Raw genomic sequence first — 24,554 nt, 5'->3', positions numbered from 1 at the left:
CATGCTCCATTCATTTCTATGGAGTTCTGAGAACAGCCAAGAAAGTGTACATCTTGGGAGCCGTAGTTTTACCACAGCTGGAGTAACGGAGGTTAGCCAGCACAGCCTTAAAGGGTTTAAAGCACATGGTGACCTATAGAAATGTCAAAAAAGGTCAAAGGTGAGGGGTCCCTGTAATGAGATCGCTGGACTGAGGGTACACAACCGCCTCCCAAACCTCTTCTGTCTTTTGTTCTGTTACGACTTATAAATCCGAGATGGACTGGTTACTACGAACTGGCTGACAACCTTATAGAAAAAACTGGTTGCTAGGCAGTGTGTCCTTAGCAACCAGGTGAAGTTCACCTGAGGCACCTTGGACGCCATCAAGCCAGACCGATCTTCTGTCTAGGCTGCACAATTAATGCAATTTTTTACAGTATAAGCAGGCAGCCCAGGTCCTGGCTGCCACATCATTTTTGACAAAAGTGGATGATTCAAGGTGGACCTGCTCTACGCTCATTTTGGGCCACATGTTGACCAATCCTCAGAATCGTCCGTGCTGCCAGAAGACTCGGGGTCCTCTTGGTCTCCCTTCTTAGACTTCTTCTTAGTGTGGACTCTGGAGTGCGATTTCAGATTGAATTTCCTAGTGAACGTTCTCCCGCACTGGTCACATTGATAGGGTCTCTCACCCGTGTGGATCCTCAGGTGGCGCATCAGGTGGGTTCTCTGGGTGTACGCTTTTGAGCACTCGGGGCACTTGTGAGGCTTGTCCCCGATGTGGATCTTTTCATGCCTCTTTAAGCTGGACAAGTGGGTAAAACTCCTCTGACACACGGGGCAGGTGTAGGGCTTCTCTCCCGTGTGGGTTCTCCTATGGGATGCGAGGTGGGACTGGCTGACAAAGGTCTTCTCGCACTCTGAACACTTGAAGGGCTTCTCACCGGTGTGGGATCTGTGGTGGATGTCCAGATCTCTCTGATCACGGAAAGTTTTAGAACATTCCAGGCATCTGTAGACGCTCCGTCTGGAGTGGATTCTCTTGTGTCTGTTTAAGTGGCAGAAGTGCTTGAATGTCTTCCCACACAAGGAGCAGACGTAATCACCATCATCCTCGGGACAGTCTCCTGCCTCAAATAAGGAGTCCTCTGAGCTATCGCTCTCAGCCTCTGAGCAGTCGGTGAGGTCCACCCCTTCTCTACAGTTCTCCAACTTCTGGATATTTTCATCCCTCTGTAGATCCATCTCTGTAGTGTCTCTGGATCTGGACTCTAGTATCACTCCAATTCTCCTGGGGTCTGGCTTCTTAGGTGGTTGATGTCTAGGGACTTTCTTACCAGTGGTCCACCTGGCTTCTCAAGTCTAAAGTATGAGGTCCACTTCGGCTGGAAGATTCCTGGCAGTCCCTGCTGCTACCTCGTCCTGTGACTTGGGGTTTACACCTGTACAAAGTATAAAGTAAGAGTCAGGAAATCAATTCTCAATAGATGAGAAAAACATTTTCGCTTCCAGAACCGGTGCCGCTCCAGTCCATGGGTTGGGTCCGGGACTGTAGCTCCACAGAAGTGAATGAGGATGAGCTGCAATACCAACCACAACCTATGGACCGAAGGGGGCGCTGATTTAGGAAGATAGCAAAATGTTTATCTAACACTGTACAACCCACAGCATTATTATTCTTACAAACCAGAAGTCCCCAACCGTTCTTGTGCCCCGGTCTTCACCCCTTATTGTGCCCCGGCCATCACATGAGGTTGAAGTCGATTTCTAATTAGTCAGTTTCTGAGGTTCACATCATTTGTATTTTTTGTAATGAATTTTGAGGACACCTGATCCCAAGTAATAGAAAAAGCTGCAGTGAGCAGTCCTTAAAGGGAACCTGTCATCAACGTTATGCTACCCATACTAACGGCAGTATAAAGAAGAGACAGGTGAGCTGATTTCTGCGGTCTGTCATTTATAAGTTAAAAGTAAGTTGTTGCCGAGAACCAACATCACAATCATTGCAGACCAGGCCTGGAAAAGAGTCACGGCCACCTGAGAAGAGTCCTGGTTATTCATGAATTCCTGCTTTCCTGCCCACCTGCTGATGACTGACCGTCTTCTACCTAGTTTTCTCCCTTTCTCTCTAGGAGAGAACTGCCAGTCATCAGCAGATGGCGAGAGAGCAGGAGATTAGGAACAACCAGGACTCTTCTCAGGTGGATTTGACTCTTTTCCAGGCCTGTCTGCAATGATTATGATGCTGGTTCTCAGCGACCACTTACTTTTAAGCTCATGAGTGACACAGCGCTGAGATCAGTATTTCTGTCACTGCTTTATGATGCCCTCAGTGAGATCAGCATAAAGTTGATGACGGGTTCCCTTTAAAGTAAGTCAGTTGAAAGCGGCATTAAAATAAAAATGAAAGAATAATAAAAGTGGGCACAAAAAAGTGTGATTTATATAATGAAATAAATTCGGACAGCTGATCTCGCACTGCCAACATATAGAAGGTAATGCCCTGCAGGGATCAGCGACGTTCGGCACTCTAGCTGTTGTGAAACAACTCCCAGCATGCAAACTTACTCAGCGTTATTGTAACATGTATAGAAGTGAAAGGAGCACTCTGGGAGTTGTAGTTTCAGAACAGGTGGAGTGCCGGAGGTTGCTGATCCCTGAGATACGGTATAATTCAGCCTGGCCCCAACAGCTGGCACCAAAGTGGGCAGACGGACACTTTTCACAGATTTTTTTTTAATGACTGTAGGTAGGGACAGAAGAAGAGGACAGCGAGTCCCTGAACTAGAACCCTGAACACTTTTCCTACCTACTTGTAGTATAAGCCCTAAACAGCAGAACCGCAACTGGGCGACAGTCCTTACACTGATAGATGCAGCCGAGCTAAACTTGATGGTTAACGTGTTAAAAAAAATGGCAATAAAAAGAGAACTGACTTTTCAATGGCGCTGTGCCATGAGTTTAGCTCAGCTACATCTGTAAGCGCAGGACAAACAGCAACACACAATACTAACAAACACAAAAGCAGAGTAGTACAAAGGAAGGTGAGAGCATGAGCAATCAAGACGCAATAGAGTCAAAATACGGCAAGAGGGGATATAATCGGGGGGCCAGATCTCCGGGTCAGAGCCAGATTGGTTGAGTGCCTGGCGCTCCCATAGGTCAACATAAAACAGACAAAACAAAAGGGCAGCTGGGCGTCACCCCCGATGCATTACACCCAGTAACTAAGGACACGGCCGCGTCACTGGGGGCGTGACTCCTGGCGAGCCTCTGGAGCCCCGACAGGTACATACCTTACAGATTTGAGTAAGTAACTGGTGTATTTAAGGGGTTAAATAAATGTGACGCGAGGCATCGCCCTCTGTATGCTGGCAGCGCCAGATCAGTGGCCCCAATTCATTTAATTCTTTAAATCACACTTTTTTTTGCCCATTTTGTGCACGTCATTTTGTGTTTTAATGTCGCTTTCAACTGATTTACGTTAAGGACAGCGGACTGCAAGTTTTTCTATTACGTGTCCTCAAAATTCATTAAAAAATTTTTTTAAAATACAAATGGTGTGAATAATAAACCGACCCACCTGCTGCTACCCCGGTCCTCCCATGCGTTACCCGGCACAGTCCATGATGCAGGCATCCTCCTGGTCACTCAGAGCAATCACCACACTTATGTCTAGAACGTAGTTGCTCCTGGTAGGTATAACGATGCAGGAAAAGGCGGAGTTTCAATGTTTAATGGGCGGGGACTCAAAAAAAAAAAAAAACATTAGCGCATGCTGTAGGGAGGACCTGCCTTGCAAAGCATCATCAGATACGTTGCTTTTGCCAAAAACCCATATAAGGAGTGACTGCGGAAATCTGTACAGGATTCTGATTGGAGAGTAAGGGAAAAGCCACGCCTACGAGTGATTACCCGCCCCACCGATTTTCTGCCACTTTTCTACACCCGGACAAAAGTCTATACCCGGAAGTGATGAAGCTGCACTGGAAGTCACGTGGACGCGTTGGAATCAGCTGGAGGAGAAGGTGTGCGCGCTGCGCAAGCGCATTCGGCTAAAGTATAGTAATTTGGCAGAACGCCGCAAGCCCGTAATCTACATTAATTTGTACCCTCGCTGCGCTCGGCATTTGCTAGAACGAACTCTATGCCGCCATTGATAGTAAGGAAAGAAATGGATGGTAAAGAAAGAGATGGATAGTAAAGAAATGGAGGGCTGGGAAAATGCAGGCGCGTTCTGCCAGATTAACATACTTTAGCCGAATGCGCTTGCGCAGCGCGCACACCCCCTCCTCCAGCTGATTCCAACGCGTCCACGTGACTTCCGGTGCAGCTACATCACTTCCGGGTATAGACTTTTGTCCGGGTGTAGAAAAGTGGTAGAACACCGACTCTGCTGCTTTTCTTTGATTGGTCGGCGGCGGCGGAATCCAAGCCTCGAATTCAGAATGGGCCATAAGAGTCCTGATTGGTGGATTCAGTGCTGGAACGCATGCTCATACTTCCGGTGTAACGTTATATTTCCTTACCCCGTGAGATTTCCCTACTCTCATCACTTCCGGTCGCACCGGAAATGACGTGAGGAGGTGTGCCGCGCCCCCTGCGCAGGCGCAAAACAACGGGTTAGGGAAATCTCACTGCAAAGTTGTTCAGAAGCTCAGCTGGACACCGGGACACTGCGCATGCGCCGGAGAGCCTCACCAGCCTCAGGGTAGGGAAAAATTACAGGCCAGTGCGCAAGCGCGGCTAACTACAGAACATCCATCTGATCTCCGCGCCTGCTCAAGATTTCATCTTGGGCCCCCTACCCTCAATACCCCTTCCTAACACCACCAGACCCCTGTGCTCCCATGCCCGCCCAACGACCGAGCTAAAATCTCACCAATACATTTTATATTCTGACCCCCATAACTTTTTCTTTTTATGTGTATGGAGCTGTGTGAGGGCTCATTTTTTGCGGGCGACCTGTACTTTTCATTGATACCTTTTTGGGGCGTGTATGACTTTTTGATCACTTTTTTGGTGGGAAGTGAAGAGACCAAAAATTGTAGAATCAGCCATTTTAACAGTTTTCTTCCATCTTGCCGTTTATATGGGATAAATATTTTTATATTTTAACAGTACAGGTGTTTTTGCATGAGGCGAAACCCTTAATGTTAATTTTTATATTTGTTTTTATTTTAAGTTTTAGGAAAGGGTTAAATTGCATTTTTATATATTTTTTAAAATATATTTTTCTTTTTTTTACTCTTTTCAAGAGTAAATGTCATACAGTATAGTTCTGCATGCAAAAAATTTACCTACACACACACACACACAGCTTCACTGTACACATTACACATATAGCTCTGCTGCATGTACCTACACACAGCTCTGCTCTACACATTACACATATCGTTCTGCTACATGCACATTTCCCACACACAGCTCTGCTCTACACATTACACACACAGCTCTGCTCTACACATTACACACACAGCTCTGCTCTACACATTACACATATAGCTCTGCTGCATGCACATTCCCACACACAGCTCTGCTCTACACATTACACACAAAGCTCTGCTGCATGCACATTTCCCACACACAGCTCTGCTCTACACATTACACACACAGCTCTGCTCTACACATTACACATATAGCTCTGCTCTACACATTTCCCACACACAGCTCTGCTCTACACATTACACACACACAGCTCTGCTCTACACATTACACATATAGCTCTGCTCTACACATTACACATATAGCTCTGCTCTACACATTACACACACACAGCTCTGCTCTACACATTACACATATAGCTCTGCTCTACACATTACACATATAGCTCTGCTCTACACATTACACACACACAGCTCTGCTCTACACATTACACATATAGCTCTGCTCTACACATTACACACACACAGCTCTGCTCTACACATTACACATATAGCTCTGCTCTACACATTACACATATAGCTCTGCTCTACACATTACACATATAGCTCTGCTCTACACATTACACACACACAGCTCTGCTCTACACATTACACACAAAGCTCTGCTGCATGCACATTTCCCACACACAGCTCTGCTCTACACATTACACATATAGCTCTGCTGCATGCACATTTCCCACACACAGCTCTGCTCTACACATTACACATATAGCTCTGCTGCATGCACATTTCCCACACACAGCTCTGCTCTACACATTACACATATAGCTCTGCTGCATGCACATTTCACACACACAGCTCTGCACATTACACATATAGCACTGCTACATGCACATTTCCCACACACAGCTCTGCTCTACACATTACACATATAGCTCTGCTGCATGCACATTTCCCACACACAGCTCTGCTCTACACATTACACATATAGCTCTGCTGCATGCACATTTCCCACACACAGCTCTGCTCTACACATTACACATATAGCTCTGCTGCATGCACATTCCCACACACAGCTCTGCTCTACACATTACACATATAGCTCTGCTGCATGCACATTCACACACAGCTCTGCTCTACACATTACACATACAGCTCTGCTCTACACATTACACATATAGCTCTGCTGCACACACATTCACACACGACACCACCGTACACATTCCATACACTGCAGCAGTTTATACAGACAGTTCTTCTGACCAATTGCAGTGCTGACTCCTCCCACACACGTGATCATGACATCATCAAAGGTCCTCTATACCACCAGACGGCCAGGTGCTGTAGCTCTGTAGGGTCCACCATAACCTTCAGGGCTGTGAGGAGGTGAGTGATCACCCACATTCCTCGTGTGCATTCACTCCAGACGTAGCAGTCTATCACGCCGCCAGTGAACGCGATCACCGCTCCGGGTCAGTCACTCACACTTGACCGGTCCTGGAGTCTGGACCCCGGTCCAGTCTATCACGCCGCCGGCGCCGCACTGAGCGCGCTCACCTCAGTATCCACAGTGTGCAGACAGCAGAGCTCCTCAGTCCTCACAATCCGGCAGGCGGGTCGCAAGTTCACAACCAAACGCGGCGGTCAGCAGCACACAGCTGCTCACTGCTCTTCCTGACCTGAAGCCGCTCCCCTCCCCCGCACAGTGCACGCAGGGCTCGCCTCTCAGCCGCCGCCCCCTATAGGATTTTAGTTAGCAACTTAGGTACGGCTTTACTGTGGCTCTCCTGGCTTGAGGGGGCCCCGTGTCAGGGACTACATACATGGATACAGCGGCCTTGGTTTCCGGCGACGCACAATGGCACCAAGAAGGTAATTTTTTTTTTGAGAGCCCCGCTGAGCAGGCAGAGATCCGGAGTGCCGAATCCAAATGATTATGTGGCCCGTGTAGAGGTCGCTCCCGACACTCTTGAAGGTTTTGCCGAACTTCAGAAGGAGTTTATTGCTGCCTTGATTCGCCGCTGGGAGGGGGCAGAGTCGGCGACCCAACGCAGCCCTAACTACCATTATGGGGTAAGCATCATCAGTCTGATGGACTCAATGGCGCCCGAGCAGATCATGCTAGAGAACGTGTCACGGAAAATGACGCTGGGTTCAGACCTGAGCGTGCTCTGTATGCGCGATTTTATTGGAGCGTTTACATACGCGGGAGGGAAACAAGCAAACGCCCATTGTCGCGCGTTCCCGGAAAGTCTATGTGCGGGAACGCGCGACCATACGCCCCCAAAGAAGCTCCTGTACTTCTTGGGGGCGTAGCGCGTTTTACAGCGCGTTCGTATGCCCTGTAAAACGCTCAGGTGAGAACCATGGCTATAGGGGATCATTAGTTTATGCCTGTTGAGCATTTGTAGGAACGCGCTGTAAAACGCTCAGGTGCGAACCCAGCCTTAGGCACCGCCGCCCCAACCCCATCCCACACCAGTGACCATTACCGACAACCTTCCCATCCCCCCCCCCCCCCCCGAGCATGTGTTCCCTTCTGTCTCTTATTCTACTTCTCCTCCCCACTAAGGCCTCATGCACACGACCGTTGTTGTGTTCCGTGTTCGTTGTTCCGTTTTCTGTGATTTTCTGCGGACCCATTGACTTTCAATGGGTCCGTTGAAAACTCGGATAATGCACCGTTTGTCGTCCGTGATCCGTGTTTCCAGTCCGTCAAAAAAAATGACCGGTCCTATTTTTTTTCACGGACAACGGTTCGCGGACCCATTCAAGTCAATGGATCCGTGAAAAAACACGGAGACACACAAGATTGTTATCCGCGTCCGTTTTTTTCCTATCATTTGCAAGGCAAAACTTTTCACTTTTCATGTCTGGTGATCCTCCCAAAAATCAAGGAAGACACACGGAAACGGAAACGGATCACGGAACAACGGAACCGTGAAAAAGTACTGTCATGTGCATGAGGCCTTATTGTCATACTCCATCCCCCCCCCCATGCTCGGGTCCCCTCCTCCTCCTCAGACCCTTATATTCTCCACACCCCACAATTTCGCCCTGCATCCTTTCCTGTGGACCGTAGTTTTATCTCAGAGAATCGACAGGACAGGGGGGGGGCTACCATTGCCAGCTTCAGACCACCTACCCCACGACAGTCCAACTCCCCTCAAAATTGAGCAATTTCTTTAAAATTGTTATATGATATATTTTATTTTTTATGGATATTTTTTAATTTATACAAAAATAAAAAATGTATAGTTCACTTCAATGTGTCTGTGTTTTCATTGGCCGGTACAGGGTAACAGTAACCTTGGGCACTCCCGCTGCGGTGACATTAAAACTACCATAGCGTCACTACTGTGCGTTTATTAAAAAGCCCTTGGTATTTATTTATTTTTTTCTTCAAAAAAGCATTATTGCCAAAGGTGGCTGAACCGTGAACATGACCATCAATAACGAGCGATCTTTTGGCTCTTTATTGATCGTAGACCCTCTGATTGGCACATGAACAGCAAATGCAATCAATCTTGTGCCCTTTCATATGAGCCCTTGTGGGAGTCACCTAACTGCTGTTAAAGGGGTATTCCAATCTTAGACAATGGTGGCATATCGCTTGGATATGCCACCATTGTCTGATAGGGGTGGGGCCCACCGATGGGACATGCACCTATATTGAGAACGGAGCGGGTAGCGCTGTGGCTGGAGGACACCAGATTTAACGGGGTCCGTCGACCACTGATTGCTAATCCACGAGTCTCACATAGAAAAGAATGGAGGGCGGCAGAGGATGCGCATTGCGCCATACTCCAATTTCGAGGATCAGTTCTCAATATAGGTGCGGGGAACAGCACCTATAAGACAATGGGGGCCTATCCGAGCGATATCCCCCTATTGTCTGAGATGAGAAAACCCATTTTAAGGCCTCTTTCACACGACTGTATTCCCTACGAGAGGGCCTTATGTCCCGTAGCGGCATTGATCGTGCCCACGGGGGTACACAGCATCATAGTGTACAATGGTGCTGTGCAAGTCGAGCTGCCAGCGGGGATATAGTCTTGTACTAATAGATGATATGAGTGCGGGACAACATGGACAACATCATGAGGCCATGTACTCCCGTACGCACCATCAATATGGCCCGTTAACTAACGCTATACATGTTTTAGTGCATATAGTCGTGTACAAGAGTCCGAAAGGTGTGGTCCGTGATCAGAGCTGAAACCGGACATAATTGGAATTTCAAGAAGACGGAGAAAAGAAAACTCACTCAGTCTTGGCGGGCACAGATCGGAGGGCCTTTTTGGCGTTCTTGATCCTTTGGCACCGTGTATAAATATTGACAGAGGGTAAAAACGACAGCGCTAGGAATATAAAACTGTATTTCTAACACTATTGTTTCATCGGCACCTTTTTTATCAATTACCCAATGGTCGTGTAAGGCTCTGCCGACCTCAGGTCCCTCCCGCGCTCACATTTGTGCCTCCCCATCGGAAAACATTAAGTCTACGCTTTCCTGTAGGGATTTTATAAGGCCTAGTTCACATGAACGTATGGCTGTTTCAGTGTTTTGCAGTCCGTTTTTCACAGATCCGTTGTTCCGTTTTTTGTTTCTGTTCCGTTTTTCCGTATGGCATATACAGTATACAGTAATTACATAGAAAAAATTGGGCTGGGCATAACATTTTCAGTAGATGGTTTAGCAAAAACAGAACGGATATGGAAGACATACGGATGCATTTTCGTATGTGTTCCGTTTTTTTTGCGGACCCATTGACTTGAATGGAGCCACGGAACGTGATTTGCGGGCAATAATACGGTCACGCTGTAAGCGGTGTGTAGTAGATACGGTCATGGTGTAAGCAGTGTTTAGGAGATACGGTCACGGTGTAAGCAGTGTGTAGGAGATACGGTCACGGTGTTTAGGAGATACGGTCGCGGTGTAAGCAGTGTGTAGGAGATACGGTCGCGGTGTTTAGGAGATACGGTCACGGTGTAAGCAGTGTGTAGTAGATACGGTCACGGTGTAAGCGGTGTGTAGGAGATACGGTCACGGTGTAAGCAGTGTGTAGTAGATACGGTCACGGTGTAAGCGGTGTGTAGGAGATACGGTCACGGTGTAAGCGGTGTGTAGGAGATACGGTCACGGTGTAAGCGGTGTGTAGGAGATACGGTCACGGTGTAAGCGGTGTGTAGGAGATACGGTCACGGTGTAAGCGGTGTGTAGGAGATACGGTCACGGTGTAAGCGGTGTGTAGGAGATACGGTCGCGGTGTGTAGGAGATACGGTCATGGTGTAAGCGGTGTGTAGGAGATACGGTCACGGTGTAAGCGGTGTGTAGGAGATACGGTCACGGTGTAAGCGGTGTGTAGGAGATACGGTCACGGTGTAAGCGGTGTGTAGGTGATACGGTCACGGTGTAAGCGGTGTGTAGGAGATACGGTCACGGTGTAAGCAGTGTGTAGGAGATACGGTCACGGTGTAAGCAGTGTGTAGGAGATACGGTCACGGTGTAAGCAGTGTGTAGGAGATACGGTCACGGTGTAAGCGGTGTGTAGGAGATACGGTCACGGTGTAAGCGGTGTGTAGGTGATACGGTCACGGTGTAAGCAGTGTGTAGGAGATACGGTCACGGTGTAAGCAGTGTGTAGGAGATACGGTCACGGTGTAAGCGGTGTGTAGGAGATACGGTCACAGTGTAAGCAGTGTGTAGGTGATACGGTCACGGTGTAAGCGGTGTGTAGGAGATACGGTCGTTTAATTCTCCATCGTCACAATATACTGCACAGACACCCACCAATATACTGCGTAGATAGCCCCCCATATACTGCGCAGACAGCCCCCCATATACTGCGCAGACAGCCCCCCAATATAATGTGCAAACACCACCTATATACTGCGCGGACACCCCCCAATATACTGGGTAGATAGCCCACCATATACTTTACAGACAGCCCCCCATATACTGCGCAGACCTCCCTATATACTACACAGACAGCCCCCCATATACTGCGCAGACCTCCCTATATACTTCACAGACAGCCCCCCATATACTGCGCAGACCTCCCTATATAATGCACAGACAGCCCCCCATATACTGCGTAGATAGCCCACCATATACTGCACAGACAGCACCCCATATAATGCGCAGACAGCCCCCCATATATATATATTTTTTTAACAGAAAAAATGGCCATCAGATCTCCCTACCCCCACACTGCGCAGGCGCGGAGATCGGATTGATGTTATGTAGTTAGCCGCGCTTGCGCACTGGCCCGTAATTTTTCCCTACCCTAAGGCTGGTGAGGCTCTACGGCGCATGCGCAGTGTCCCGCTGTCCAGCTGAGCTTCTGAACAACTGCTGTGAGATTTCCCTAACCCGTCGTTTTGCGCCTGCGCAGCACACCTCCCTACGTCATTTCCGTTGATACCGGAAGTGACGGGGTAGGGAAATCTCACCGATGTAGGGAAATGTATACAGCTCTACTGCTTTTCTTTGATTGGTCGGCGGCGGAATCCAAGCCTCGAATTCAGAATGGGCCAAAGGAGTCCTGATTGGTGGATTAATTGCTGGAACGCATGCGCATACTTCCGGCAGCCTTCAGAGCTGTGAGGCTGAGAGTAGTGTGCCTGCATGCCGGGGAGAGAGAGGCAAGGTCAGTGTGTGGAGAGACGGACAGCACCCAGATAATAACACTCTCTAGTAACTGTGCGCACATAGTACCTCCATATAGTGCCCCAGTAATACTGCTGCACAGTTCCTAAATATTCTATTCCCTAACTGTGCCCATGTAATACCACTATATAATACCACCATGTAGTGTCCAAGTAATACTATGACATAATACCAAAATATAGTGCCCAAGTAATACCAGCATGCGGTTCCTTCATAATACTTCCTAGTTGTGCCCCTAGAATACCGTCACATAGGGCCTCAGTAATACTACCAAATATTGTAATACCATCATATAGTGCCTGAATAATACTGCCATACAATTCTTTAATAGCTGCCCCCACATAGTAGCTTCATTTAGTGCCCAAGTCATACGTCTCTAAATAGCACTGTGCCCATACAATACGGCCATGCAGTTCCTAAGTAATACTCTCTAACTGTGCCCATATAATACCTCCATATAGTACCCAAGTAATAGCATACAATTCCTTAATAATACTCCTGAATATTTGTGCCCATATAATAGCCACATATATTTTATCCAAATAATACCGCTATACAGTTCATAAGCAAAATGTTCCCTAGCTGTGCCCACATAGCTCCCTATAGTGCCCATGTAATACTAAATAATACTCCCAAACTGTGCCCATATAATACCTCTATACAGTGCCTTAATAATAATACTACCATACAATTCCTAGTAACTGTGCTCACATGGTAGCTCCAGACATTACTACCGCCACTACTACAGTTCCTAAACTGTGCCCACATAATTATGAACCTTAGTGTCTAAATATTATACCGTGCCCATATAATACTACCTTTCCATACCCAAATCATGCCACCTTACCCACTAATACGCACATGGCCGACCAGATCTCCCCGGGGCGTTATACATCTCATTATTATGTCTTCTAGGGCCCCTCCCCTAAAATGCTCCGCCTCTTAATTGACACCAACCGCAGTCTCATTGGTCGAGCCCCCCACAGAGGCGCCACCACCACCGCCACAGAGCGGATTAAGAGGGATGAGAGACGGCGGCGCCAGCAGTGTCAGCTGGAGGAGGCGGCGGCCTCTCAGGAAACGGTATGTAAAACTTTATTAGTGTGTGTTTGTGTGTATATATTTATAATTTAATTCATGTTTCCAATTTTTCACCGTCAGGTGTCGCCAGGTAAAGGCCGGCGCTGGAAAGACAAAGAGACCATTGAGTACGAAGGTCGTACAGCGCCAGGAGAAAAGAAAGGTAGGACGCCGTACGGTCAGCGCTGTCCAGCTTTCGGATGCTGTTCTGCTGCTTTCCCTCCTGGACCCTGCAGTACGGTAGAACTAGTGTCGTCAGTGAGATATTACTGCCTGTAACGAGCGGCATCACAGCTCCGTGGGAGAGATGGCCTCTGAGAGGCGTAGGTATTCAGTATGCCCTATGTGCACCGTTTATCTGGGCAAAGTAAGGCAGTATTGTGTACTGCTTGGCTCTATATGGTCACAGTATGACGGCGCTTTATCATTATATTAGTTCTGTTTGGCGCGCTATGGCTCACTATCTGCTAAGGATAGTTCTACATGGGCACCGGTGCCCTCTCTGCCTGCTACCCTACTGCTGCTCCTCATCAGTGCATCATGTTTCGTTCCTAGACACGAGCAGCCCGCTCCCCGCAGCGTACAGTCCCCGATATGTGGAGGCCGCGTGGTATTCCTGGTGGGTGAAGCAAGGATTCTTCAAGCCGGAGTACCAGGTGAGCGGCAGCCCTTACACTCAGATCTGCGCCATCTTGTTCATGTGCGGCTTACAAAAGTCACGACATCCCGTCATGTCAAAAGTCTACACGTGTAACCGCTAGTGGATTGGCCATTCTCTATAGATGTGGTCGGCACTTATCTGTGCAAGGACATTTCTGAATGTGCCAATCATGCAGCTGCAGGAGCGTCTGTCAGTGTCACTAATGAGGTCTCTATATTTTCTGAGCCCCTTCCTGCTCCGGCCCCAGCTGTCATGTGATCGCTAGGGGCAGGGTGTCTGCATGAGCTGCTGGGTCTTAGCAGAACCACATCAGCTCTGCAGCCCTATACATCATCTCTGGGGGCTGTATTCCCCCTGTAACTAATAACTAACAAGAAAGATGTAAAAATGTCAAAACTGACTAATTTATTATTATTATTATTATTTTTTTTTTTTTACATTTCCCAGGGTATAAAAAATAAAATACCAAAATAAAAATGACATAAAAACAAAGCTTCCTGGGTCACCAAAAAAACACAAAAATTATTGGCATAACCGAATGGGGGAAAATGCGCCTGGTCGGGGGGGGGGGGTTTGAATCACCCGGTTGTGAACTAGTTAAAATCCATCTACTGTAAAACAGAAAGAAGATTGAGAGGATAAAAGGGGGATGCAGCTGCAGTTCTCTCTTTTTTAATGACCAGGGGGAGGGGAGCAGGAGGAAGGAGATATGCGGTAGGTTCAGAGAACATCTCTGACATCACAGCCGGCGTGGAGAGGAGATCTACAGTTACAAGACCCCAGATCTGCAGGTTACCGTCTTTTTATTGCCACCATGTACATCTATGACACAGATCTAATTGATAAGCGATTTCTTGTTTCTGTTTCCGCAGCGTCATCTCCCCCACGCAAGGCCGGAGGTCTTCTCTCTCTGCATCCCTCCTCCCAACGTCACTGGCTCCTTGCACCTCGGCCACGCGCTGACGGTAGCCATTGAGGATTCTCTTGTGCGCTGGTGAGTTTTTAATGTACCGTACTTTGTTTCATTTCTTCACCATTTGCAAGATTTCTGCTTGATGTCAGTGAATGCGAACACTCTTCCAGAGCCTGAAAAAACCAAGCACAGGCCTAATACTTCTCACAGCTGAAGGTTTTCCACCATTGTATCCATAATGTGAGCTCAACACATCAGCACACATCTTTCCTCTGCTTACAGTGTGTGTACATGAGAAATAAAACTATTTCTGGCCATTATGCCGCTTGTATCCTGCACTTTTTTTTTTTTTTTTAGCAGTTTTCACCTGTGCGTGCTGAATGTCTAGTTTGCAGGTGTCACAGAGATAGTGGGTGGAGAATAGCTGTCATCCACTGCACGTAGAAAGTAGAAGAGAATCTGCTTCCTAACCTTCTCTTACTCAGGAACAGCCCCACGATCATGGAGGATATTACAGAGAAGTACTATCCTGCGTGGATGTGAATAAAGCACTGAGGAAGGTTATATCTCAGCCCACGTTGTATAAAAAGTTAGTGACCATTGAATAAAGAAATACGCAGGCGTACGATGAGGCATAAGAGGTCTGTGCACCAGAAGATAAAATCAGCAAGGAGGTAGATTTCTGGTGTAATGTGTTGGGCCACCCACTGAAGTCCTGATTAGTGTTGAGCGAACTTCTGTTTTAAGTTCGGCGTCTAAAGTTCGGCTTCCGGTTAGCGGAGAATCCCGATATGGATTCCGAATTCCGTTGTGGTCCGTGGTAGCGGAATCAATAATCGGCCATTATTGATTCCGCTACCACGGACCACAACGGAATTCGGAATCCATATCGGGATTCTCCGCTAACCGGAAGCCGAACTTTAGACACCGAACTTAAAACAGAAGTTCGCTCAACACTAGTCCTGATCACTTTTTTTTGTGAATGGCATTGGGGGACACAGCACCATGGGTATATGCCCAGCTGCCACTAGAAAACAAAAGTGTTGGCTCCACCCAGATGGGCTATACCCTCTGCACAGACACTAAACTAACCAGGGCACACTAACGTTCTGACACCAGGTCCCGCAAATGACCTTGGGTTGTCACAACCATGTCCCGTTCCTCCTCGGCATCTTTGGGTCATTCCCAGGACAGGTATGAGGCTGGCGACGAATCCTCCCCGCCGCACCTTCCGCCGCCTCGAGGGACTCCCCTGACTCTGGTTCCGGATCAGAGCAGAGCACTGCCCTGTCTATGGCCATGCAGGATCTCATCAAAGCAGTTAGGGACGCTTTCCACGTGCAGGAAGACCCCTCCTCCTCGGCTCAGGGATCCGTATCATTCCGCCGTTCCAGGCGCCCCGCTTTCATTTTTCCTAACCATGCGGATCTGGACGCACTCCTGGCCAAGGAGTGGCGTCACCTGGATAGGCGTCTTTCGCCTGGATAGGCGTCTTCAGCCCGCCAAAGGGTTCGGACTTCCTTTTTCCGAGGAGTCCTTTACTATGTGGTCTGTCCCTCCTCAGGTAAATCCACAAGTGGCCCGACTTGCTAAGGCCACCACCCTTCCTTTGGCCAACGCGGCATGATTGTCTGATCCATTGGACAAGAAGATAGACTCCTTGTCCAAGTCTGCATTTGTTGCAACAGGTTCCGCTATCCGCCGCGTCTTGGATGGCTAAGGCCCGTGTGGTCTGGGCCAAACAGCTTGTTTGGTCCTTATCCCCGGATTCTGCTCTGGGGGAGCTCCATCTCCTTGCCACTTATCTTCCCCAGGCCTCCAGGTACCTTTGTGATGCTTCCCTGGAATTGGAACGCCGCTCTAGTAGGGCGGCTGCTAACTCGTTGGTCATCCGCCACACAGTTTGGGCTGCGGATGCCACCTTCAAAAAGGCGCTCCTATCTCTTCCATTCCTGGGTGGTAGGCTTTTCGGGAAGCGTTTGGAGGAGCTTATTTCTGAGGCCACGGGTGGGAAACGTTCCCTCCTGCCCCAGAACCATTCCCGCCGCCGTCCTATGCCTTCATCACGGTCTCAGCGTTTTCGCTCCTTTTGGGACTACTCCTTCCGTCAGGACAAAAAGACTGCTCGTCCTTCCTTCAAGGCCAAGCCCTCCTGGCACGCCCGCCCTAAGCCTTCCAAACCCCAGTCTGCAAAGCTGTTATCTGCATAACGGGTTTCCCCCGCTCGAGTTGCCCCCTCAGGTGGGGGGGTCGTTTGATCTCTTTTCAGGATCAATGGAGCGCAACCGTAGATGACGCCTGGGTTCTGGAGGTAGTTTCCTCCGGGTAAGTTTCCCTTCACGCGCATGGGGCTATTGTTCCTGTACCGACCTCGGAACATTTTCAGGGGTTTTACTGGAACCTCTTCACGGTTCCCAAGAAGGACTGTGCTCTTCATCCCATTTTGGATCTAAAGGCGCTCAATTATTTAGTCCGAGTCCGCCACTTTCTTATGTCGCCCATCGACATCCGAGACGCCTATCTGCATGTCCCCATAGCTCAGTCTCATCAGAGGTACCTTCACTTCGCGATAGGTTCTCTGCATTTTCAGTTTGTGGCTTTGCCCTTCGTACTGTCGTCTGCTCCGAGGGTCTTTACCAAGGTGTTGGCTCCTCTGGTCGCACTTCTCCGTGCCAGGGGAGTTGCAGTAATACCCTATCCTGTCCAGCCTCCACATAACCATGTCTGTGCTGTCCCAGTTCGGCTGGCTGGGACAGCCCTGGATCCCTCCCTGGATCCCAGTCAGAGGATGGAATTCCTAGACATGGTCCTCGACACTCTCCTTTGCCGAGTGTTCCTTCCTCGGGACAAGGTAGTGGCTCTCCAGTCAGGGGTGACTCGCCTTTGCGAGCCATCTCCTCTCCCATCAAGGCGTGCATGCGCATTCTGGGCCGGATGGTTGCCGCCTTTGAGGCAATTCCTTATGCCCAATTCCACACCCGAGCCCTTCAGCTCTCAATTCTTGCCCAGTGGAACAGGTCCTCGTCAGGCCTCGATCGCCCGATCCTCCTGTCCCCTCATGTCCGCCTGGACTTGCGCTGGTGGCTGAACCCACTGACAGTCTCCCTTGGCAGATCCTTTCTTCCCCTCCGTTGGAAGTTGATCTCCACAGATGTCAGCCTGACAGGTTGGGGGGCAGTCTTCAGATCTCTCATGGCCCAGGGTCAGTGGTCGATGCTGGAGAGCTCCCTACAGATCAATATCCTGGAACTCGGGGCCATTTACCTGGCTCTGTCCTGTTGGACTCACCACCTCCGCGGTTATCCTGTCCGGATTCAGATGGACAACTCCACTGCGGTGGCTTATTTAAACCACCAGGGGGGCACCAGAAGCGCGGTGGTCCTGAAGGAAGCCTCTCGCATCCTGCGGTGGGCGGAGGGACACATTCCAGCTCTTTCCGCTGTCTACATCCCTGGAGTCGACAATTGGTCGGCCGACTTCCTTAGTCGCCAGAGTGTCGACCCGGGCGAGTGGTCTCTCCATTCAGAAGTGTTTCAACAACTCTGTCAGCGCTGGGGAATCCCAGACGTGGATCTTTTCGCCTCCCATCTGAACCACAAACTTCCGCTTTAGGTTGCCAGGTCTCTGGATCCTCAGGCTCTGGCGGTAGACGCCTTGGTTCTCCCGTGGTCCCAATTCAGTCTCCTACATCTCTTCCCTCCCCTAACGCTTCTTCTTCCTCGGGTACTCAAACGCCTCAAAATGGATCGGGTACCAAGGTGGTTTCTTCCTTCCACATTAATGAGGAGATTGTACCGCCTTTATTCTGTCCCAACCCCTCTCATCCCGGAGAGCGGTCTCTCCACCATCTGAATGTGGTTCGGGCGCTCCGGCTGTATCTCCAGCTAACAGAGTCCTTCCATCGATCTGACTCTCTTTGTTGTCCCTGAGGGCTCACGTAAGTGTTTACAAGCCTCCAAAGCCACCATCTCCCGTTGGATTAGGTTGGCCGTCAATGAAGCCTATGTGGCGAAGGGTCGTGAGCCCCCCCTTCCGGTTGACCGCTCACTCCACTAGGGCGGTCGGGGTATCATGGGCGGTCCGGCATTTAGGCTCTGCTTCCCAGGTCTGCAAGACCGCCACCTGGGCCTCAGTTCACATCTTCTCCAGATTTTACCATATTCATTCCTTGGCCTCTGCTGATGCCAGTTTGGGTCGCAAGGTTCTGCAAGCGCCTGTGCGCTAGGTTCTTCGCGTGGCTTTCTTCCCACCCTCGGGGACTGCTTTGTGACGTCCCATGGTGCTGTGTCCCCCAATGCCATTCACGAGAAAAATGTATTTTTGTACTTACCGTAAAATCCTTTTCTTGTTGGATGCATTGGGGGACACAGATCCCACCCTTGTTGTTTTTTTCTTCGTTCAGGTTTTCCGGATATCCCGGGACCCTTTAATAATGGTCCTCTTTCTGGTTTAGGACATGTTGGCTTCACTGTTTTGGACCAAATGGTTAGTTTTGTGTCTTTGCAGAGGGTATAGCCCATCTAGGTGGAGCCAACACTTTTCCTATCTAGTGTCAGCTCCTAGTGTCAGCTGGGCATATACCCATGGTGCTGTGTCCCCCAATGCATCTAACAAGAAAAGGCTTTTACGGTAAGTACAAAAATCCATTTTTAGGATATCGGAAAGTCATAAGTCACAAATTTTGGAGTAGAGCAGGACTTGCACCAAAATGTGTGACTTATCTTTACCAGAAAACTGCCGGAGATGTTTAACACATTCCATACACCACTTGCCCATCACAGCCAAAGTGACTCAACGCTCAGCCGAGAGCTTCTGCCCCTTAGTTTTTGCAGTCAGTGAGGGGGTCTTAGCAGCCAGACCCCCGTCGATTAGAACCTCTGATGTTTGATTGGTTGTGAAATTGAATTAACCTGATGCGAAGTAAATCAGGGATTCCATAGTCCTAAGTGTAAGTGCTCTCTTTTTTTTTGCCAGGAGGAGGATGCTGGGTCAGAAGGTCCTGTGGGTGCCAGGATCGGACCACGCGGGGATTGCCACTCAGGTACGGTACTTGATTGGTTATCGACACATTGTGTTGGATATTTCGGCATGGGTAGCTTGCAGTGTTTTTGCCCTAGGACACAATGGGAGCCTCTTGGGCCTTAGGCCTTCCAGGTCTGCTGTGGTTGCATGAGACAAGCTGTAAAGCTGTGCAGTGCACATTATCTTTGTGGCCATTCATATGATGTGATTGAACCCTTCGTGGTTTCCAACCTATGGGTCTTTAGTTGTTCCGTAACTAGAACTCCCAGCATGCCCTGACAGCCTGCTGCAACTCCTGGAGACCCGCAGATTGGAGATGTTAATAGGACATCTGGTAGATGAGGCCCTCTGAAGAGTCTGCATTGATTGAGATCTTATTTTCCTTCCAGACTGTGGTAGAGAAGAACCTGCATAAGGAACGAGGCGTCTCTCGCCATGATTTGGGTCGGGAGGAATTTCTCAAGGCCGTGTGGGAATGGAAGGAGAGGTAAGTGGAATAGATCTGTGCGTACAATCCCATACAGGACTGAGTCCTCATCTTGTCTCATGTCTTCCTTCTTGAAGTAAAGGGGATAGAATTTATCACCAGCTGAAATCTCTTGGAGCTTCTCTTGACTGGGACCGATCCTGCTTTACCATGGACAAGGTAATCTGCTGTCAATCCTGTGGGCAACAGACTCCACGAAAGGTCACACTGGTTATTTTCATATTGTGCGAGCTCCCATTCTTCTGATACATCCCCTGTGCAGCCATATAGTTAAAGGGGTTTTCTGGGATTTTTTATCGGTCATCAGTGTCTGATCGGTGGAGGTCCGACACCTAGAACCCCCGCAGATCAGCTGTTTGAGAAGGCACCAACGCGCTACAGACTTCTCGCTGCTTTCTCTAGGCCGAGTGGCGACACGTCCATAGGGAAACCTGCAAGAAAGCCGCAGCGCTACTGCGAGTGCCGATGCTTTCTTAAACGGCTGATCGGCAGGGTCCCCATGATCAGATACGGATGACCTAGGATAGGTCATCTGGTAAAAATCTCAGAAAACCCCTTTAATGATGCAAATCCGCAGCCACCATTAGGGGGAGCTCACGACATACAAACTTATGCAACCCCCACTGAAATAACTATAACATATTTGTGAGCTCCCCCTAGTGGTGACTGCAAGCAATCAGAATTGTATCTTTACAGTCTATGGCGGGGGGGGGGGGGGGCTCTTTATATAAAAAAAGGAGTTTTGGACTATGTAAAGATCTACATTAAAAATCTGGTAATTGGGCATCTTTTATCAGTTATTCCAGATTACTGGATTTTGTATTCCCTGGCACACACCAGCATAGATATAATTACCTTGAGTGGTATCCAATCTGCAGGATGAACTGACAGTCTCTGGGTTTATTGTGACGCTACATTATTAGGGTCTTTACAGGACCGGTCATATTAAACACCCCACCACATGTCCGTTTCCCACATGCTGGAGCATCCTCAGCTTCATATATGTAATAAGGGGAGGCAACAATGGCAGCAGTGCGTTCATGCTGAGGTCAGCGCTTACATGGGTGTGAGGAAGCGTCCTCCGCACCAGTGTAGGCCTTGGCATGACTCTACATAGATGGCAATGAATATTAAAGGGGGATTCCCATTTGGGGCATATTGACAGAATTGGACAGGGCTCCAACGTGGATGGGGAGCACACATCACATGCATGGCGTCCTTACCATCGCCATGAGACTTCCAAAAATAGCAGAACCAGCAAGTTCACTTCGGGGCCCTGTTCAGGAGATGGGGAGGGGTCCCAGAGGTACGACTTGTACCTATCGGACATTTATGGCATATTCTATTGATTTGCTATGAATGCCCCATGTGGGGATACCCCTTTAATCTTCATTTTTTAGAGTGCACACCCTCATTAGGTCCTTAAAGGGGTTGTACGGCTGCTAAACGTTTTCTTTAAAAACCAGCTCAGATCAGCAATACAGCGATAATATGAGGGACACGGACCTTACCAGTCCCCCACCGCTCCTCTTTGGCGACATACACGGGTTCCCCGCCGGTGTCCACTTCCTGGTCCCTTCTAAACCAGAGTTCACTCCTGTGGCCACAGATTGGAGGCATTTCCTGTAGTGACCAGGAAGTAGAGGCCAGCCATGTTGATATGGGAGTGGCAGGAAGAAGTCATTGTAGCTGACCCGCCACCGCCCACCCGTTTCCACCACCGGCATCTATGCTATAAGGTATTTTTCAAAGTAGTCCAGCGTGGGACTGTTTTTGCACATGGGCGATTATTAGGATTTCCATTGGTACTGTTGCTGAAGAGTAATGATTAATGTAGAGCCATTCAATTGCTTCCCTAAGATCCCTTCTGGCTCCATGTCTGCTCCTTGGCCTGATCGTCTCCTGTTCTTCCTTTCATACTCAGCGTTTCTCCCGAGCAGTGTCTGAAGCCTTCATCCACCTCTACGAGAAGGGTTTGGTTCAGCGCCGGCATCGTCTCGTGAACTGGTCCTGCGCCCTCCGATCAGCCATCTCCGATATTGAGGTAAGTTACACGGACGTCTGGTTTCCTCCCCTCTCCTCCTCTGTACACCACAGACCGTTCTCCCTTTCCACAGGTGGAGAGTCGGCAGCTGAATGGTAAAACCTACCTCACTGTGCCCGGCTACGAGAGGAAGGTTCCCTTTGGACTCCTGTTCAGCTTTGCTTATCCCAGTGCAGGAGGAGGTAGGACACTCGTCCTGATGGGGCTTCACGGACCCTATAGTCCAGTCTTTTGATCACTTTCCTTTCTTTGCAGACGGGGAAATTATTGTGGCCACCACACGCCCAGAGACTATGCTGGGAGACACTGCCGTGGCGGTCCATCCAGACGACCCCAGATACCTGGTGAGACTTCATTATCCTAGACAATTATATGATTCAGACATGATGTGAATGCTGCCAGGCTTGTCCCTGCCTGCCATTGGCTGCTCCCCCCCGACATCGGATGTTTTCATCGGCACACAGGGAGAAGCAGCGGCGGTGCGGGGACCAGGAGTGGTGCGGGGATCCAGGTAAGTATATTCCCTGTGGGCGGCCGGGCATATGGGAGGACAGTTTAAATTATTGGATAACCCCTTTAAATGATAATAATCTGACAGCCTGCTGCCACCACTAGGGGGAGCTTAAGGACTTACTGCATACAGATTTATCATTAACCCTGTAGAAGCTGTATAAAATCCTTATGCAGTAAGCTCCCCCTAGTGGTGGCTGCAGGTAAACAGTTTATTTCATTTGGCTGTATGAAGGGAAGCAGGAGATTTGACTTACAAAAAACAAAAAATACAATACGACGGAGAACCTTGGGGATTGTCCAGAAGATCTGGAAGATAATCTGCACAGATTTACAGATGAAAGGACTGGGAGGAGGACTCCCTTAAATTGGTGATTTTTCTTATCTTAGAAATTCCATGGAAAGAATCTCCGTCACCCCTTTACTGGACGATTGCTTCCTGTTGTCACCCATCAGCTGGTCAACCCGGAGTTTGGCACCGGTCAGTATAGCGGCAGGCAGTGGTTAGGTGTTTGACGTAATAATGGGCACTGACCCTGGCTGCCTGTTTTATGTCCAGGAGCGGTAAAAGTGACCCCTGCTCACAGCCTGGCAGATTTTGAGATGGCTCAGGACCTGGCGCTCCCATCAGTTTCTGTAATTGGAGAAGATGGAGCCATGACAGAAGCCGGTGGAGATTGGATTCAGGTGTGACTCGTCTACACATGTCCGTCCATGGTATGTAATAGTGTATGGGGTATATTCATATTTCCCTGTATATAGGGCGTGAAAAGGTTTGATGCCCGGGAGAAAGTTCTGGCAGCGCTGAAGGAGAAAGGGCTTTACAGAGGAGACTGCGAGCACGCCATGCTGCTGCCTGTCTGCAGGTGAGCCCATCCCCAAACAAGATCCAGATCTGTCGATTAGAACCAGTACAGGCACTAGATGGCGCTAAGTGACTGCCATCTGGTGGCACATTGTCGACTAGACTCTAGTACAGGCACTAAGTGACTGCCATCTGGTGGCACATTGTCGACTAGACTCTAGTACAGGCACTAAGTGACTGCCATCTGGTGGCACATTGTCCGCCTGCAGCAGGCCTTCTCAGCATTGGGGAAGGCCTGGATAAAAAGCCTTCTCTCAGGGAACCCCAAGGAAATAATTTTTTATTTATTTTTTTAAACACACAAACAAAGGCGAAAAACAACTAATACACAATATACAGCACAATAGGACTCCAAAGAAGGTGGCAGTAAAGATGTAGCTCTGATGGCTGTAAGTCTGGCCAGACTGATCAGTGCTTCTTTGCCCTGGTCCAGAACCACAGACAAAGCCACGATTTGCTATTATCATAGAGGTTTCCATCACATCCAAATTCTTGCTGCCTGCAACCACCACTAGGGGGAGCTCAGTGGTGTTGGACTTATTGAAGTCGGTAACCAATCCCTTTGTAGCTTCTACACTCCCTCTAGTGGTGGCTGCAGGAAATAAAAACCATGCACATAGGATACTGCTGTGAAGCAGACCCTTACCCCATGTCTTCTTGCCTTTCTTTGCAGTCGCTCTGGTGACGTGATCGAACACTTACTGAAGAGACAGTGGTTTGTGAACTGTGGGGGGATGGCCCAAAAGGCTGTAAGGGTAAGACAAGCCATTACATTCTCTTCCTTCTCCCGTCACCCGTCTCCTCTCATTACTGTATGTCCTATATTATTCCCAGGCGGTGGAGTCAGGAGAGCTGAGGATCACGCCGTCTTATCACCAGAAGAACTGGAAGAATTGGCTCTTAAACATCAGGTTGGACCCGGCAGAGAATTT

At 49.0% G+C, this 24,554-nt stretch overlaps 2 protein-coding genes across 4 annotated transcripts in view; one reads left to right on the top strand and one right to left on the bottom strand.

Annotated features, from left to right (window-relative positions):
• Positions 1-7,227, bottom strand: LOC120977822 (gastrula zinc finger protein XlCGF49.1-like). The gene is made up of 2 exons (XM_040405951.1): positions 6,924-7,227; positions 1-1,424 (listed from the first exon to the last, which is right to left on the bottom strand). Exon 2 carries the CDS (start codon positions 1,225-1,227, stop codon positions 499-501), a length of 729 nt encoding a protein of 242 aa, XP_040261885.1. The 5' UTR covers positions 1,228-1,424; positions 6,924-7,227; the 3' UTR covers positions 1-498.
• The window catches only part of VARS2 (valyl-tRNA synthetase 2, mitochondrial), a 43,822-nt gene continuing 25,981 nt past the window's right edge, over positions 6,714-24,554 (top strand). The window contains exons 1-16 of one of the 3 annotated variants that reach the window (XM_040405948.1): positions 6,714-6,752; positions 12,956-13,123; positions 13,202-13,283; positions 13,676-13,776; positions 14,654-14,775; positions 19,669-19,735; positions 20,106-20,203; positions 20,281-20,362; positions 22,128-22,247; positions 22,321-22,429; positions 22,503-22,591; positions 23,148-23,238; positions 23,317-23,444; positions 23,520-23,623; positions 24,296-24,377; positions 24,457-24,533. In XM_040405948.1, coding sequence (XP_040261882.1) covers positions 12,971-13,123; positions 13,202-13,283; positions 13,676-13,776; positions 14,654-14,775; positions 19,669-19,735; positions 20,106-20,203; positions 20,281-20,362; positions 22,128-22,247; positions 22,321-22,429; positions 22,503-22,591; positions 23,148-23,238; positions 23,317-23,444; positions 23,520-23,623; positions 24,296-24,377; positions 24,457-24,533 — 1,505 coding nt within the window. In that variant the 5' untranslated portion in view covers positions 6,714-6,752; positions 12,956-12,970. Of the gene's footprint in view, positions 6,753-11,962; positions 12,053-12,950; positions 13,124-13,201; positions 13,284-13,675; positions 13,777-14,653; positions 14,776-19,668; positions 19,736-20,105; positions 20,204-20,280; positions 20,363-22,127; positions 22,248-22,320; positions 22,430-22,502; positions 22,592-23,147; positions 23,239-23,316; positions 23,445-23,519; positions 23,624-24,295; positions 24,378-24,456; positions 24,534-24,554 lie in introns of those variants that run through there. The other 2 variants (XM_040405945.1, XM_040405947.1) reach the window with 2 other exon arrangements.

Source organism: Bufo bufo, chromosome 8 (assembly GCF_905171765.1).
Source record: "Bufo bufo chromosome 8, aBufBuf1.1, whole genome shotgun sequence".
NCBI lineage: Eukaryota > Metazoa > Chordata > Amphibia > Anura > Bufonidae > Bufo > Bufo bufo.
Note: the sequence above shows the minus strand (reverse complement) of the source record. Positions and strands in the feature narration are given on the sequence as shown.